At 36.6% G+C, this 17705-nt stretch overlaps 1 protein-coding gene across 7 annotated transcripts in view; it reads left to right on the forward strand.

Annotated features, from left to right (window-relative positions):
• DCP1B (decapping mRNA 1B) overlaps window positions 1-17705 on the forward strand; it is a 54775-nt gene that overhangs the window by 22040 nt on the left and 15030 nt on the right. For 6 of the 7 annotated variants that reach the window (XM_081820961.1, XM_031037939.2, XM_081820964.1 and 3 more), the window contains exons 4-5: window positions 12806-12872; window positions 15290-15425. In XM_081820961.1, the coding sequence (XP_081677087.1) occupies window positions 12806-12872; window positions 15290-15425 (203 nt within the window). Of the gene's footprint in view, window positions 1-10777; window positions 10867-12805; window positions 12873-15289; window positions 15426-17705 lie in introns of those variants that run through there. The other variant, XM_081820963.1, reaches the window with a different exon arrangement.

A 17705-nucleotide genomic window follows, 5' to 3' on the forward strand; every position in this document is an offset into this window, starting at 1 on the left:
TGGACTGTTTTTATTAGATTTCTTTATTCAAGGCAACCTATAAAGCTTAACCAACAATTTCACAACTATTTCTTCAATCTTTTTTTCTTTTGGGACATTATCTAGCAGACAGTAAACATAACTTAAAGCTCTGGGTGGTTCCCGGATAGAAACTGAAAATACTAAACAATTTCAGCAGCTTACATAGGAATTCCTCTGTTCCTCAAGGTTGATTTTATATAGATAATAGTAGCATTTACCTAAAAGTTCCTAGAAATTATTGCAAGTTGTAAGAATTCATATATCCTCATCTTGAGAGATTTAATAATTCTAAGAGATATATAATGTGGGAAAATGTTAATTTAATCTTATGTGAAAGTTCTTCATGAAACTTTAAGTTTTAAAAAACATTTTATAGAATGTTTCCTTCAAATTGTTTTACTTTTATTGAGACATTCTTGATTTGATATTTAAGTTTATTCACTATGCCAAAGTTGGTATTTTAATTATGATACATGAAAACAGATCATGTTCCTATTTTCCAATGGCCCTATTAAGCCATGATCATATGGCTTAAACAGTAAGGTTTATACTATAGATATACCTGAGAGTTAAATAAGAAATCCTTTTTTCCATGTTTGTAGAAGCAACCAAATCTATAACACTTTATCGAAAAATGGTAAAAAAAAAAAAAAACAGGTAGTATTACCAAACTCTAGATTTAAATTGAATCTTATAAGCATTTACCATAAAAGAAAAAAATGATAAGTTGTACCCCATCAAAAGGAAAAATTTCATCAAATCAAAAACTTCTCTTCTTCTAAAGATACCTTTTAGAAAATGAAAAGGCAAGCCACAGACTGGGAAAAAATATTCACACTGCATGTATCTGACATAGTACTTAGATCCAGAATATATAAGTAACTCTTAAAACTCAATAATAGGAAGACAGACAACCCAATTTAAAAATTGGCAAAATATTTGGGGTGCCTGGTTGGCTCAGTCAGTTAAGTGTCCAACTCTTGACTTCAGCTCAGGTCATGATCTCAAGGTCCTGAGACCGAGGCTCACATCAGGCTCTGTGCTCAGTGGAGTCTGTTTCTCTCCCTCTCCCTCTGCCCCTCCCTTTGCATTCTCTTTGTCTCTCTCTCAAATAAATAAATAAATCTTTTTAAAAATTTGGCAAAATATTTAACACTTTACAAAAGAAAGTATATGAATAGCTAATAAAGAGATACTCAACAATAATCATCAGGAACTTATAAATTATTGTTTGTAGCAATAGCTTATTCCTTTTTATTGCTGTGTAGTATTACAGTAGCATCAGAATAGTGCAATCTATTAACTTAGTCTCCTAATGGTGGGTATCTGAATTATTGCTAGTTGTGAACTATTGTGAGTAAAGTTGCCATGAAGATTCTGGCCTACGGTTTTTAGGTAGATATATGCACTTATTTGTTTTGAGTATTTACCAACCACTTTATATATAGTATAAAAATATTTAGCTTTAATAGATACTGCTGAACAGTTTTCTAAAGTTGTGTGCCTATTTATTTTCTTTCCAATAATGCTTCATATCCTTGTCAACACTTGACATTGTTCCTTTTAACTTGAGCTATTCCAGGAGTTCTGAAGTGATATCTCATTGTGGTTTTAATCTGCATATTGTCATAACTAATTGTGTTGAGCAATTTTTCATATGCTTATCGCACATTGGATGGATATGCAAATTAAAACTTGCATGAGGATACCACATAACTTAGTAGAGTGGCCAAAATTTTAAAAACTGACATTATCCTAGTGTTAATGTGAATGTGGAACAACTGAAACTGTCATACATTGATGGTGGGAGGGTAACATGGTCAACTACTAGAGAATGGATTGGCAATTTCTTATAAACTTAAACATAATTATCATATAATCCAACAGGTTCCACTTATAGGTATTTACTTAAAAGAAATGAAAACATGTCCACACAAAGACTTTTACTCAAATGTTCATAACAATTTTATTTATAATAGCCAAAACAAAACAAAAAGCCCTGGAAATAACCCAGATGTCCATTCATCAATAAGTGAATGGACAAGCAAATTCAGTGTATCCATATAAGGGAATACTACTTAGCAATAAAAAGGAATGAACTACCAATTGGTTCAACAACATGGATGAATTTCAAAAATATCCTGAGCAAAAGAAGCCATCTACAAAAGAGTATATACTGTATGATCCCATTTATATGAAGTCTAAGAACAGGCAAAACCAGTCTATGGTGACAGAAGGCAGAAAACGATTGTGTCTGCTGGGTTAGTGGTGGAAGTGTTGTAGTTGTTGCCTGAAAAGGAGGGATGACAGTGTTTTAGGTCTTGTTTTGGGTGGTTGATTACCTGAGAGTGTATTATTGCCAAAATTCTTCAAACAAAACACTTTAAGTTCTGTGCCTTTTATCATATATAAAATATTGTTCAATTTTTAAAAGTAGAAATAATTGAACCTTATCAAAGAAGACTTTTTTTAGTCATTTTTTTAAAGTCAATTTTCTGGCTGAGAGAAGCCCTAGCATTTCTTCTGCAGTCCTAATATATAGTAAACCATTAATATATGGTGAGCAATTAGTAAGGTTTTTCTTGATGGCTATTAGAAAGCATATAACGAGGTGTGGGCTTTAATTTTTTCCAAAGCTCCAGTTGAAATGTACTTGGGCATAGCCATCATAAATAATAGCAGTAAGAAAGCCAAATTTGCAAAGAGAGGTAGGTCATAATTTGGAAACAACATTGCTCACTATACTTTGATGCATGTTGTGAAATGTTTTCTCTTTCACTATACTGGCATTAATTGGTTGATTATTGATTATCTAGGCTATCAAGAAAGCAGTGGCATGAGTAATAAATTACAGAGGGCAGAGACTACATCTTAATATTTTGTTCTGTGGTACCAAATAACCACCGAAAATGAACAGATCTAGATAAGAAATAGACACATACAATGTACTTAAGGTAATTCCCAAATCATTTATATTCTAGAATTGTCCCCTATGGACATATGTCTAATTTTTTGTCCAGGTTTGAAGACGTTATGCTTGGGGTAATTGAGAAAGAGCCAAAAAGTAGCTCAGCTTTCTGAAATTCCTCCCTGTTGGCCATTTTATGGTAGAGACTGAAAATCCCACCTACTGGGTGGCTCAGTAGGTTAAGTGTCCGACTCTTGATCTCAGCTCAGGTCTTGACCTCAGGGCTCAAGCCCCAGGTTGGGCACACTGGGCATGGAGCCTACTTAAAAAAAGAAAGAAAGAAAGAAAATCCCACCTCTCAAGCTAATAATGCGAAACAGTAGCGGAAGCTGAACTGTGTGGTTCACCCTTGCTGTGGCTGAGGATGTGAAGTCTCCTTTTTAAGCCCTCTCCTAGACTTCAGGCTACGTGGAGGAATAAAAGGTCTTACAACTTAACAAATTCTAAGACCTCAAGACTTTATCATCTATTTTCTTAACCTTGGAATCAGTTCAGGCAATTACTACAAAAGCAATTTGAAAGGTTAAAAGTGAACTCTGTGTAAATTTATTACTAAGAAAATGAAAGTCACATTATCTCTCCACAGATAATTGAGAGTTTATTTTTCCATTCTAAGGTATTTAGTGGTGTATTGATCCTCAAATAGTAGTTCTTAACCTTCTTTGGGTCACAAATCCCTTTGAGAATCTGAGGAATTTCCTTCCTGCCTGCCCCTGCAATATTTTTTAATTGCCTGTTATGTGCCAGGCATTGTTCTGGGGGGGTCTATGCTTTGTACTTCCCTACATCCAAACATGTCTATTTGCATATTTACACATCATTTTGCATGCATACAACTTTAGGGATTTTACTGAACTCCTGAAGCCCTCTAGAGTCAAGAAACATCTTTAAAGTAATTATATGGCCAAAAATACTTGACATTCTTGCTAGGCAGATCTTAGTATTCACAGGAATAAGAAGAGAATGTTCTATTAAAGATCTGTCCAGTGATATAAGATCCTTAAAGTAAATTCATTCAAATCATGTGCAATATGGGATGGGAGACAAGGAATTTGACATTTCATATGCAATTAGAATAGGTAACTTATACAGTCTTGTCTTCTACTGTACATGAGAGCACCGTTGGTTGCACTAGAGAACCAAGGATTCTTTCTACCAGCTGGAAGCTTCTTAGTGAGAAAGAAAGACCACCAAAATTTAAAAATTATAATGTGGTCACTGAATCTTACTCTGTGTCTGTATAAGTCTCCTTTGCCATTCTAACTGAAAAATTGATCTATTTATTATGCATCATTGCTCAGAAAGCTAATATGTTTTAATATATGATTAAGGGTTATACATCTACTGTGACTTGAGTGATGAAACTTGTCACTCTGACCTTAACCCAGAATCACTCTTTTGTTCTGTCAATGCTCAGTTCATGCTGAAAGGAAAAGATCTAAACTCTAAAGGAGACTATTAATCTAAATAACTGGCATCCTATCAATTAAAGAAGGCTCTGAAAAGCCTCACGTAAAGCAAAATTTCACTCGTGAGCCACATGGTACATCTGGGTTTCATGTTTTTTTTTTTTTACTGTGTTGTGTTGTGATACCTGGTAGCTCCTTGAAACACACACACGAGCTAGATAAACAATACTTCTCTTCACCCTAACCACCCAATTTACACAGCCTCCAGACTTTCATCATTTATTATTAGGGGACTCACTGGATATAGGACCGTCACATGAATTTAATGGGAAACTGTATAAGCATATCTAAACTTAATTGACTTAGCAATCTGGTGTGCTTAGATGAAGAACCCCTGTGGCAAAGGTGATACACAGATACTATGTGAGAATGAAATTGAAGTGAAGTCACTTTTATTATATCCTGAACCATAAACACTTTTTTTTTTAAGATTTTTATTTATTTATTTGACAGAGAGACACAGTGAGAGAGGGAACACAAGCAGAGGGAGTGGGGGAGGGAGAAGCAGGCTTCCCGCAGAGCAGGGAGCCCGATGCGGGGCTCGATGCGGGGCTCGATCCCAGGACCCTGGGATCATGACCTGAGCCAAAGGCAGACACTTAATGACTGAGCCACCCAGGCGCCCCATGAACCATAAGATTTTTAAGAACTTTTAAGATTCTCAACTTCTACCAAAGAAACATCTGCATAGTGATGCTATTTGGATTCATACACTACATTTGTGGCTTGGAGATAGACTGTATTTTATATTTTGTTTCTGAGAGCCCAGTTTGGCATGATAGAAGTCTAAATCTTGGCAGAGCAAAAACTGGATTCCAAAACACTTTCTGAAATGCTTAATGTGTGAAGCATCTTTCAGTTTTCCTACGCTAACACAGTGCTTTGCATATAGTAAGTGCTCATTATGGCTACACTGAGTGTTCATATCTGTTCTTTTAGAGTCTATCTTTTATATTACTGATTTTTGTCCAAAAATCATTTAGAAAATAGTTTCAGATAACTAATTTGAAACTATTGGATTAATTTTCTTCTTAACCACAGAAGGAAAAATTGCAAATCTTCATGTTCTTATGGGTTTTGGAAAAAGAAAACAATTTTAGCCAAGAATTTATGTTAGAATTATCCTATATACAGCCTTAGAACTCTAATTTAATTTAAGTGGGACCAAAACATGATTCAACTGTGTATAACATAAAGGGCTTTGGGAAAAGTAGTATCTCCTATATCCGTAATTATAGATTAAGGTCAAATTGGAAAAAGTACAGAAACTCTGGCTCACTTTCCTTCAATGAAGAAGTAATATTCAGCTCCTCTTGGTAGGCCACGGCTATATAAAATCTCAGAAATTTTTCATTGATCATATACTTTATAGGTAGGGTATTTTCAGTAAAGCTATTACTATAATTATTAAACAGTTGGTTAAATAATCTGATTCAAATATGAAGAAGTCTGCTTTTCATTGGAACAAGTTCTGACTTGTAGAAATACTCTTTTATGTTTAGGTTAAACATGTATTTTTTGCAAAATACAATTGTGTGAGATAAGACTTATTTTACTACATTGAGATTCACTTCAAATAGTATGTTTTCAGTGTGTTGCTGGAATAATTGACATTGCATATAAATATTATGTTTTTAAGATAATTTAGGTACTTGTATTACATGTAAGCTTCAGATTACTATTATCAGACATGACTGGAATTTGAATTCTTTTTTTCTGCTAGATCGAAGTACTATTAGTTATACTCTGAAGATAAATGTATGTGATTTTGCAGATTAATTGCATTCTTTGAGCTCTTAGTTGCCAGGGCCTGACAGGTATTCAATCAGGAAGACTGGTATATGGTAGAATTGTTGTAATAATAAATACACATAAAATGAATATATTAATGCTTGCATAGTGCTGGATCAATAGAAATATACAATCCTAGGGAGCTCGTCCCTTAATGACAAGATCCCATCAACATTACTGATGCCTAAGGTTACCAAATGTTTAAAGCTAAATAAACTCCAGTTACAAGGAGAAATAAAGGAGCACTGTGAGGAGAATCCCCATGCTGTAATCCCTGGTAGAGGTTGTGATCATTGAATACAGAGGATCTAGGACATCTAGTCTGTGATGTGTAATTAGCCAAGAATAGTGGTAACTATTAATATTAGCATTACAAGGCGTACTCATACTATAAGATCTTAAAGTCTGATTTCAGTTCAACTCAGCAAATATTTGTTGAATATCTACCACATGCTTGTCATTATGCTGGAGCTCATAGTCTAGTGGAGGAAACAGTTGTGTAAATACTTAATTATGATGTGTGCTCAATTTTTTTTCTTTTTTTTGGCGCAAGGATATACAAAAAAACTATGGGAACAACAGAAAAGTTGAGGCTATTTATCCCTACAGGAATGGGAAAACCTGAGTCTTCAGGAGGACTGTTAGCTCAGAGAGGGGGAAAGACACTTTGGGGAACCCATGTTTGTTATTTGTGGTCTAGATTTTGAAATTTATCAGCAGGGTTATGAACAAAAAGAAAATATAAATTTAAATGACCAACAAAACAGAATAAGTTGTTCCTATTTATATTTATTGTTACTGAAGACTTTTTCTCTTCCTAATGTTTTTTAAAATGGTTATTTACTCTGTTAAATCTCTTAGATTAAAGGAACTTTACCCTGAAATAAATAAAATTAGGAAGTTAGTGTATCATGAAAAAGATTCCACCTGGCCTTTCATGAACTTGAGGCCAGCCACAGACCTCTGGGGTCTCATTTTGGGAGGATAATGACCTCTGTGGAGATTCGGAAGGCCTAATGACATAACATGCATTTGTTATAAATAAAAACTTCTTAAAAGATAAATCCATCCTTTTCTTTCAAAATAATAAATGCTAGTTTATAGTTGGAGATACATATTAATTTAACCCAAATTAGTTTAATGCTTTAGTTGAGAGATTGTTTTTGTCGTTGCTGTTTATGGCATTAACTTTCTAGTGAAGTTAACTTATTTAGAAGAAAGGTTGTTATACTTCACAGTATTTATTTAGGTTTTCTACTGTTTCTCCCAAAATGTTTCATGAGGATTAGTCACCCATAAAATAGAAACTGCTTCTCATCTATTGTGAACTTTCCAATATTTTGAGATCATGGGATCACTGATTTGTGAGGTGCAGTAAAACTATGTCATATGAAAAGAACCAGACCAGGGGCCAAAGATAACAGTGCTATGTAGATTCTCTCTGTGGCCAGTGAAGATTTTGTTTTACAAGATCGTGTCCGTGTTTGGTCAGTAGAGCTAAGGCAGAAGGTGAATGAAAGAACATTACTTTAAAGGCATTGAAGAACATGAGGAAGAAAAACATTTTTAGTGCAAAGCATTCCAAATGGGGTAGAAGTACAGAGTCAACATGGAGCCGCCAAACATAGCTTGTGTTTCCCATCTGTGGCTGCCAGGACAAGGGCAGTGTGATTGCTGTCCTAGCACTCACTGCCATCAAAGTAGGGCCAATACTAGAAATCTCGGATTCCTCTCTCTTTCCTCCCTCTCCTTTCCGTCCACACTCATCTCCTCCCTCCCTTCCCTCTCGCCTTTTTTCCTCTTGAGATTCCATATGAAGCTTGGCTTTAGAAAAGGCTCATTTCCGTCTCTTATAACCAAGCCTACAACTCAGTCAAATGTAAAACTTGTTTCCGTCTTATTTATTTCATTTGTAAGGCTGGGGGAGGAGCATATTTCAGAGCAAACAGATGGAACCAGTCAAGATGTCATTGGCTAAGTCATTTCACCTTGTGAGACCACACATTCCTCATTAGTGAAATAGGCTATTGAACTACCCACATCTCAGCTGCCTTCCAGCTCTAAAACTTCACGGTTCTAAGTTTCTAATTTCTTAGCTACCTTGTGATCTTTCAGGGGGTAGTAGCTGTGTGTGCATGCTTACTACCAAATACCAGTAACCAGTCATCCTCAGTGTGGTCAATCTTACAGAAACTTGAAATAGATAAATGGTACCATAAATCAAGACATATGATATTTGAGCGAATCTCAAAAACAAGTGTTTACATCAAATGTATGTTTAGATGTTCTTGGTTCTTACATTGGGATTATTATTCCACTCATTTGGGAAAGACTTGATGAGACGAACGGAGTTTGAAGAAATTTTAAAATTTTGGTTTATCCTTAAGTGCGCAGAAGAGATTTGTGTAATTTACACTGCCACATTTCCATAGTTTTCCTAGTGAAAAAAAGAATTTAAATGCCTTCTTTGCTGCATTCTAAGAAATATATATCCCTATGCTTTTGAGTGAAATTATTATTAAAGAGAGAGAGAGAAAGGAGAGCATTGCCAAATCAGATATCCTTCTCATGCCTATTTAAACTTTACCTATGTAATTATGCATTATCTACTTCCTAACTGCATGGAAATATGCCTTATATTTTAAAGTTGCACAAATATTAGCATGAGTCCTTGTTAAAAGATTGCAAGCTACCATTCATGATTTGGAGTTGAAAGATATTTTGGGTAAAATATGGAACAAATGATAAATGTCTTAAAAGAACAGATTGTATAGAAATATTTGTTAGGAACATAAACTAGATAAGGTAAATCCCCAAAGAACATCCAGAATGAAGTAATGCTCCATGCTAAAAAGAATCCAAGAGTTCTAAATGAATGTGATTTAAGGACATTTTGATATTGCCTCTGATGACCTTTTAACTAGCCTCTTAACATTTTACCAGCTTTAGATTTTTCTGCTGAAGAAATTAAAAAAGAAGAAAATACCATTATCAGATACAATCAGCTTGCTCTGTCTGTCATCTGTGTGTACCTATGACATTCAGACATGAAATCTAATAGGGAGATTTTGCTTTCCTTAATCATCCATGCAGACTTAAAAGGAAAAGGGAAGATTGATGCTTCAATAGCTATATAAAGGCAATATTATCTTGCCTGTTGCCCCAAACATTGGTTTTGTTTCTGATTGAGAATTTCCAAAGCATGAGATAGACCACCACAGTGCAATTTTAGGCAAAATTTCCCAACTGTGCTGCTGAAAAGTCCTGTATTAAATACGAAGAGGATTGCCAAAAAGATGAGTCCTTATGTCACACATTCTAGATGTCATTAGAATATTTTGGAGTACATTTCAACCTGTTCTTCCTATTCATTTTGGGGTTTCTTACCTCCAGGAGGGATGTAGAACCAGTTGAGTTGAGCTTCATGCACCAAAGTGCCCTTAAACTTCACCTCTGCTTCGGTGGCGGGGTGACTGGGAAGTGGCTGGTATGCAGGCGCAGAGGGCTGGCCAAAGGCTCGAAGCATGGTGAACCTCCAGATGTGTACTATTAGGTCACTGTTTTCAAGTAAATAAATAGCCTCCTCGCAAGCTTCCCTCCTTGTAATTTCTTAAAGCCCAGAGGTCATTCCCACAATAACGTTTCAGCGTTCTGCAGGCCCACACAGCACGTCACCATCGCTGCAAATTCAGGTCACAGTGATTACTTTTTCAGGCTTAGAATTCGAAAAACCACACCTTCTTTTTGGGTTCTTCTCAACGGAGTTTTTTCTTCCTTGCCTGCCGCACTCACTGCCTCCCTCACCCAGTGGCTTTTACAGGAAAACTGGGATTGAAATGTGAAGTTAATTGTTTCTGTCAGCCTGTCAGCTCATCACCTCCCTGAGGCATGATGATCTCTGGTTTTTATATATCACCACGAGCTGCTTTGATATACCCTCTTGTGCGGGAAGTGATAGGTTTGTCCAGGGGTTGGGAGACCTTGGGCCTAAGAGGCAGAAAACTTCGGTTGGAATGTGCACGTTCATGGAACCGCGGCCCCTCTCCTACTGGAATGTAACGCAAGCCGCAAAACTATTTTAAGGAGAAAAAACTTAGGCCCAGTTCAACATTTTATCTTGGTGCTACCCTTCAGTAGCCAGGACTGTTGGTAAATCTGTTTTTTTCTCCCCTGACGAGTTACGTTTTACGTTCAAACCAGATATTAACTGGGATGAAAATGCTATTTCAAAATGAGCCCATTTTACGCTTGAAGTCATGTTGTTTTAATGATAAATGATCAGGTTCTAAAGAAATCTCCACAATGTCTCAAATAGTCATGACAAACCTGGTCTTCCCTTCATTCTGCGCTGACATCTGAAAGATGTTTTCATAGCATTTTTCCTCCCTAAATCTACATTTCATTTATCTCATGGTAATGACATTGTCAAACTGCTTTTCTGTTTGTATCAACAGTTTCCTTGGCATCCCGCTCTTCCGAAAACCGAATTCCTTATGTCAAATGCCACAAATGTGTAACATCAAACAAACAAACAAAATGACACTCAGAGCATTTCTACTAATATATCCTACAGATGAGGCACAAATGGCTGGTTCCCCGCTGCGACTGGGCCTGCAAGTTCGTAGTCATGCTGTGTTTTTTCCCCCTGCTACCTACCACCTTTCTTTTCTGATAGTTTTGGAAAACCCAGTCTCCCAGGAAAGGAAGTTATCACTGTAACCAAAAAAGCAGACTGAGCTGTTAGTTTTATAACTAAGATTAAAACCACCGTAAGACACAACCGTATTCAGATTTATTGTCTTTGAATGTCGGTGATCCAGGGTACTTGTGCTTCCAAGGACACTAGCTGAGATGGGTTAGTGTGTCACAGTGTGTGTAGGCAGTCAGAGTAGGACGTTAATGTGGACGGGCTGCTAACAATCTTGAATGAAAAGTTTTAAGATACACATTTAATGACCTTGAGACGAAATAATTTCTTTTTGATAGTAAGGCTCTCTCAGCACATAGGCTTCAGAACTCAGATATTCTTTTTTCAAAAGATTATCAGTGTAGTAAAGAGAAATATGTGTATGTATTTTTAAGAGGATAAGATGGTCCTATTCAAGAAAATGCTGGAGGGTTCTTTCCATTTCTTTCCCCCTCTTCACGTGTAGGTTGGTAAAATATCCTGGCACACTAATCATACAAAAAGTTTAAAACCCCGTTGCCACCTTTTGGCAAGTCAGTAATTCAGATTTATGGGGTTCCTTTTAAAAATATCCGCCTAAAATAGCACTGAGAAGACATTTCCTGAAGCTTTTGTTATCTGAATCACTACTGACAAGAAGCAGAAATCTCACACTGAGGCATTGGTCAGGTGGGTGGGGAAAGAAGTTGTCAAAGCATCATAGCTGTTTTAATGAACAAATAATATTCAGATAATTAAATATTTTGAATGTTCAAATTTTAAAAAGTTTTTCCTTTAAAAAATATATTTTGTTGCTTTTCATTGCCCTATCGTAACATTGCTGCTGGTTTCAATGAAGCGTTTGAAAATGTATCTGTAGCTAGTGCATTATTTATATGATTACTACCAGCAGATCCTCAACTTGATCATTATAAATGTATTTAGGAACTGTCTAGCCTTTGCTATAAAAATGACGTAGATAGGCACATACTAAAGTATACAATTTATTTTGAAACTTGTTAAATGAATCCATAGCTCCATTATACCACATTTTTCTTTCATTACTAAATGATTAAGTCATGGTCACATCTCATCTTTCAACAGTTATAAATTTTCCATACAGGCATTTTGAAGTCAGAGATTTGTTATTGAATTTTATTTTTTCCTGCACTGTGTCCTAACTTACAGCTTAGAAAGCCAATTTTTCGGTGAACATATTCCTGGGAGGAAGTGGAGGGCGGAGAGAGGTTTCTAGGCTTAATTTCATGCATCAGCTTTCTGGATACTTCACAATAAAGATGAAATATGTGTATAAATGTGCAACTGGAGTCTGGACACAGTGACTTTTCTTTTTTCTTAAGATTTTATTTATTTATTTGACAGAGAGAGACACAGCGAGAGAGGGAACACAAGCAGGGGGAGTGGGAGAGGGAGAAGCAGGCTTCCCACGGAGCAGGGAGCCCGATGCAGGGCTCAATCCCAGGACCCTAGGATCATGACCTGAGCCAAAGGTAGAAGCTTAACGACTGAGCCACCCAGACTCCCTGGACACAGTGACATTTCAAAGCCAGGAGTTTAGAAATTCTGATTTCACTTCAATCTGTATTCATTCATTTAAGAAGCATTTGCCAAGTGCCTGTTACGTTCAGGTGCTATATTGTTAAGGATAGCACAGATTATTGGGGGGCATATGTGTCCCCACATATGCATAAGACCACTCCAGAGTTCTCTGTGGGCTTAGACAATTCCAACGCTAGGTTTTCAAGCTTAAACTCCAATGATTAGATTTGTTTATCCATAAGTATGTATTTTCTTCAAGTTGGAAAGGGAATTTCTTTCCATTTTGTAGTTTTAAAGGTGCTCATAATTTGTTTGATGTGTTTTTTGCAGTGTCCATATATGGGATTTGGTTTTACGATAAGGAAGAATGCCAAAGAATTGCAGAGCTTATGAAAAAGTAGGTGCTGAAAGGCTAAGTATTTTTCTGGACGTGATGCATTTGTTTGTGTTTCTCAAGAGTAACTCCACTATATTTTTAGCAGACTGTATCTCTTACAGCAGCCCTTTCCTCCATGGCTAGGAAAACATTTACTATTACTTAAATGAAAAATAAACATAGTCACAACTTTTTACATTTTCACTAGGTAAGGTTTATCATGTAGAATAGTTCACCTCATTTTTGTTCTTCACGGGTGAAATATCTATAATATGAATTGTTCCAGATGGCAGTTTTCTTCAATATTTTCCTCATTTGTAAATTAGCAGGGCTTTTTTTCTCTGAAAAGTCATCAGTATAGCTTTCAGTAAAAAGAACATTCGGAATATTTTAAAGGCTGCTACACATTCTCTAAAATCTTTCATTTTCTTCCCACCCTAAACGCTTTCCTTTAACTGCATTTCCATGGTTGTGGAAGCTCAGAGTTTCCTCACATCTCAAATGCTGTGAGTACTTAGGATAGACTTTATTTTCAATCTTACTGGAAATTTTGGAGTTAATATTAGTTTAGTGATTGGTAGGCAGTCCCTTTTTTTTTTTGCTGCTAGTCTCTTTTTCTTTTAATCTCTTGATACCTTGTGGTTTGTCTCACCTGCGTTTTGGGAAACTTAAATCAGGGTCTGACTGTCCTACTCTTGGCCCCCTGACTGCATTGAAAGGGAGGCCCAGGTAAGCGTGCTGTTTCCTCTGTGACTGGTCAAATCCTTGATCAGTTCTTGAGCCCCAAGGCTGCTCCCTGTGACGCAGTATTTCCCTGCTTTATGGGGATGGTTTAGAGCCTCAGAATGAAATACGTTTCCTACACATGCTGTGTCCCGGCCGGTGACTGGGCTCCGCCAGACACACAGTATGGCTTCTGCCCACGCAAATCTGACAACACGTCTCCATCTGTGAAAGGACTGGTTTCCAATTTTAAATCCTGGGGCAATGAAATGACTAAAAAGTGACCCCCAAAAATGAAATGTGTGGGACACTTTTTTATAAATAGATTTCTGAAAATCTAGCTTGCGATAGCTAATTGTAGGTAACCAGCTCACGTTGCAGATGGTGATTAAGTGTGTTCAAAATGGTATTTACCCCCATAACAACTAGTTCCTAACACATTCATGTTATTGTAAACTGTACAACGGATAATAATAGCAGGATTTCATATAGATGAAAAAATACCCTGTGGCTCAGCCAAGAGACCGTGCTCAAATTGTTAGCATTCTGCAGTAATTACTTAACAGCTGGGGCAGGAAATTGATTGTTGACTAGCAATAAGCAGCTGATATGTGTGGATTCTGAGCCCTTCCTCAGTTAGAATTAAATCTCCCAGTAAGTTCTCAGATGTCTTTTACCATAAATGGCATGGCCGTTATAAAAATTTGAGCTGAAAGTCAAAGCACACAAAAGGAAAAAGTATTTTTCTTAATGTCCCCTGGCACCATATAGGAGCCATCTGGTCTCCCTCCTGTATTTTTTTCAGGAAAACGGAAGACACTCTTCATTGCTCCGTTTTTGGGTTTTTTTGTTTGTTTGTTTGTTTTAATGCCCCCTCTTCTGGAATGGAATCTTTCTTGTTTATAAATTGCCAGAGGACTATAGGATTTGAGTTGCTGAGATCAATTTTGCTTTGACTACAAGGCACGTTGAAACAAGGAAGGGGGCAATCTCTATTTGCCATGAGGTTTGCTCAATGTTTGAGAACTCTAAATTGGGTTTCCTTAGTAATTAATGAGTCCTTTCAAATGCTTTAAATGAGGAGTTGGCAAACTTTTTCTGAAAAAAAAAAAACAAAAAAAACCAAAAAGTATTTCAGGCCTTGCGAGACCATAGGTCTGTGTAACAGCTACTCAGCTCTGCAGTCATGGTGTGAAAGCCGGCCTTAAATGTAAATGATACAAAAACCAGTGAGTGTGGCTGTTTGTAACTTTCTTTACAAAAACACATGGTGTGCCGGATTTGGCCTGCAGAACATAGTTTGGCCACCCCTCCTCTGGGTTCATACATGTACTCACTATACTCAGGACCTCAACTCTTGTTTTTCTTCTTTCACTTCCTAAGCAGTCTTACTTCTACCATGACTATAACAAGATAAAAGCAAGTGGGGACGCCTGGAGGCTCAGTCAGTTAAGCGTCTGCCTTCAGCTCAGGTCATGATCCCAGGGTTCTGGGATCAAGCCCCACATCATCGGGCTCCTTGCTCAGCGGGGAGCCTGCTTCTCCCTCTCCCTCTGCCTGCCACTCTCTCTCTCTCCTTCTCTCTGTTTCTCTGACAAATAAATAAAATCTTTAAAAAAAAAGATAAAATCAAGTGGGTGGGAATTAGATGGTTTTAAAAGCCATTTGTATTGAGTTTGTTTTTCTTGTGTGGATTTTCCCCTCTATTTTTCTAGCCTAACTCAATATGAACAGTTGAAAGCCCATCAGGGAGGTGGAGCAGGAAACTCCCCAATGATCCTCAATTCAGGAGAGGGCAAGGAAGTAGATATCTTACGAATGCTCACCAAGGCCAAAGATGAATACACCAAGGTGAGTTTTTGTCTTCCTTTGTGAAACATACTTAAATCCTACAGTGGTAATATGCTTGTGGAAAAAGAGTGAGTGCTATTCCTTCCACCAAACAAAATCAAATGAAAAATTAAATCTCTGTTTGCTTTTAGCAGGCTAATGAAGACCATTTGTTTTAAGTGGATTAAAACGTAGCCTAAGAAATCAGCAGCCTTCCTATATACAAAGAATATCCAATCAGAAGGTTAAGTAGAAGACCCCATTTACAGTAGCAACTATTAATATAACATTCTTTGGAATAAAATTAGCAAGAAATGAGCAAAGCCTATATGAAGAAAACTTTTAAACACTCCTGACAGGCATAAAAATAGATTTGAACAAATGTCCTGATCTTAGATAAGAAGATAAAACTTAAAACTCTCACTTCTGTTTAATCTGCAAATTTAAGATGATTCCTAAACAAATACAGACTGGTTTCTTCTTTCCTGGAGCCACACAAGTTGAATATAAGGTTCATATGGAGAAATATACAAGAAAGAATAGCGGGGAAAACCTTGACGAACAAGAGCAATATTGGAAGGGAGAGAAGGGGGAGCAAGCTCTACATAGCTGATATTAAGGCATTAAAGCCTAAGCACTTAGAACAGTATGGCTTTGATGGTATCAGTGCATAAGCAGCCAGACAGACCAATAGGACAGGTGGGAAGGTCCAAATGACACCCCAGTGTATATGAAATTTAGGATGTGATAAAGATGAAAGTCTCAAATCAGTTGTTTGAGTGGATCTTTAAATAAATGATATTGGGACAAGTGATAGCCATTTGGAAAAATAGAAAATTGGACTTGTACCTTATACCAGGATAAATTCCAAATGTATTAGAAATTTAAATATTAAAAATAAAACCAAATACCAGAAGAAAATTTATATGGATTTCTTTGTAATCTGGAAAGGGGAAATCTTCTAAACTCTGCCTTAAAACCCAAAAGCAATTAATTCAACTACATAATAATAAAAAACTAAATGTTTTACCTGGTTCAAAAAAAACACAAGCGAAGTGAAAAGATATATAAAACTGAGAAATATTTGTACCTAAGTAATAGGAGGAGGGTGAATTTCCCAATTTTATAAACTGCTGTTATAAGAATTGAGAAGTAAAAGATTAACACTCTCTGGAAATATGGGAAAAAAGAAAATTAAGGAAAAAAAGAAAATTAAAACCTAGAATTTATAAACTAGCTGAAATAAGTGTACATAACTGAATATCATATTATGACATAATTACTTAGAAAAGAAATTGGGGAGTGACTTCAGAACCCCATATTTGGACTGAGCACCCTTAGAAAAAAAGAACTGCAAAGAAATTATAAATGTCATTCCGTGGTTTCATTGTTAATGGTAATATTGGCATTGTAAGTTTTCAGCTGTTGTGGATATAATAAATGAGTATGTTTATGCGGTCAGAACAAAACCTTCAGTGTAAGAGAAAAATATTAAGTTAAAGCCATTTAATGTTAAATTTTAAGTGGAAATGTTTCTTAAATACATAGTTACTGACTTTTTCCCTGAAGAGACCTAGAAATAAGTGACAATGCAGCAGCAACAAGCACTTCTGGCTCCCAGATTATTATTATCCGCCCCGCAAAAGGTATCAGGGCTCTTTTTTTTTTTTTTATGTTATGTTAATCACTATACGTTACACCATTAGTTTTTGATGTAGTGTTCCATGACTCATTGTTTGCATATAACACCCAGTGCTCCATTCAGTATGCCCTCTTTAATACCCATCACCAGGCTAACCCATCCTCCAAACCCCTCCCCTCTAGAACTCTCAGTTTGTTTCTCAGAGTCCATAGTCTCTCATGGTTCGTCTCCCCCTCTGATTTCCCCCCTTCACTTTTCCCTTCCTGCTATCTTCTTTTTTTTTTTTTTAACATATAATGTATTATTTGTTTCAGAGGTACAGGTCTGTGATTCAACAGCCTTACACAATTCACAGCACTCTCCATAGCACATACCCTCCCCAATGTCTATCACCCAGCCACCCCATCCCTCCCACCACCCCCACTCCAGCAACCCTCAGTTTTTTCCCTGAGATTAAGAATTCCTCATATCAGTGAGATCATATGATACATGTCTTTCTCTGATTGACTTATTTCGCTCAGCATAATACCCTCCAGTTCCATCCACATCGTTGCAAATGGCAAGATTTCATTCCTTTTGATGGCTGCATAATATTCCATTGTATATATATACCACATCTTCTTTATCCATTCATCTGTTGGTGGACATCTTGGCTCTTT

This window comes from Leptonychotes weddellii, chromosome 5 (assembly GCF_054177405.1).
Source record: "Leptonychotes weddellii isolate Sample4059 chromosome 5, ASM5417740v2, whole genome shotgun sequence".
NCBI classification, from domain to species: Eukaryota; Metazoa; Chordata; class Mammalia; order Carnivora; family Phocidae; genus Leptonychotes; species Leptonychotes weddellii.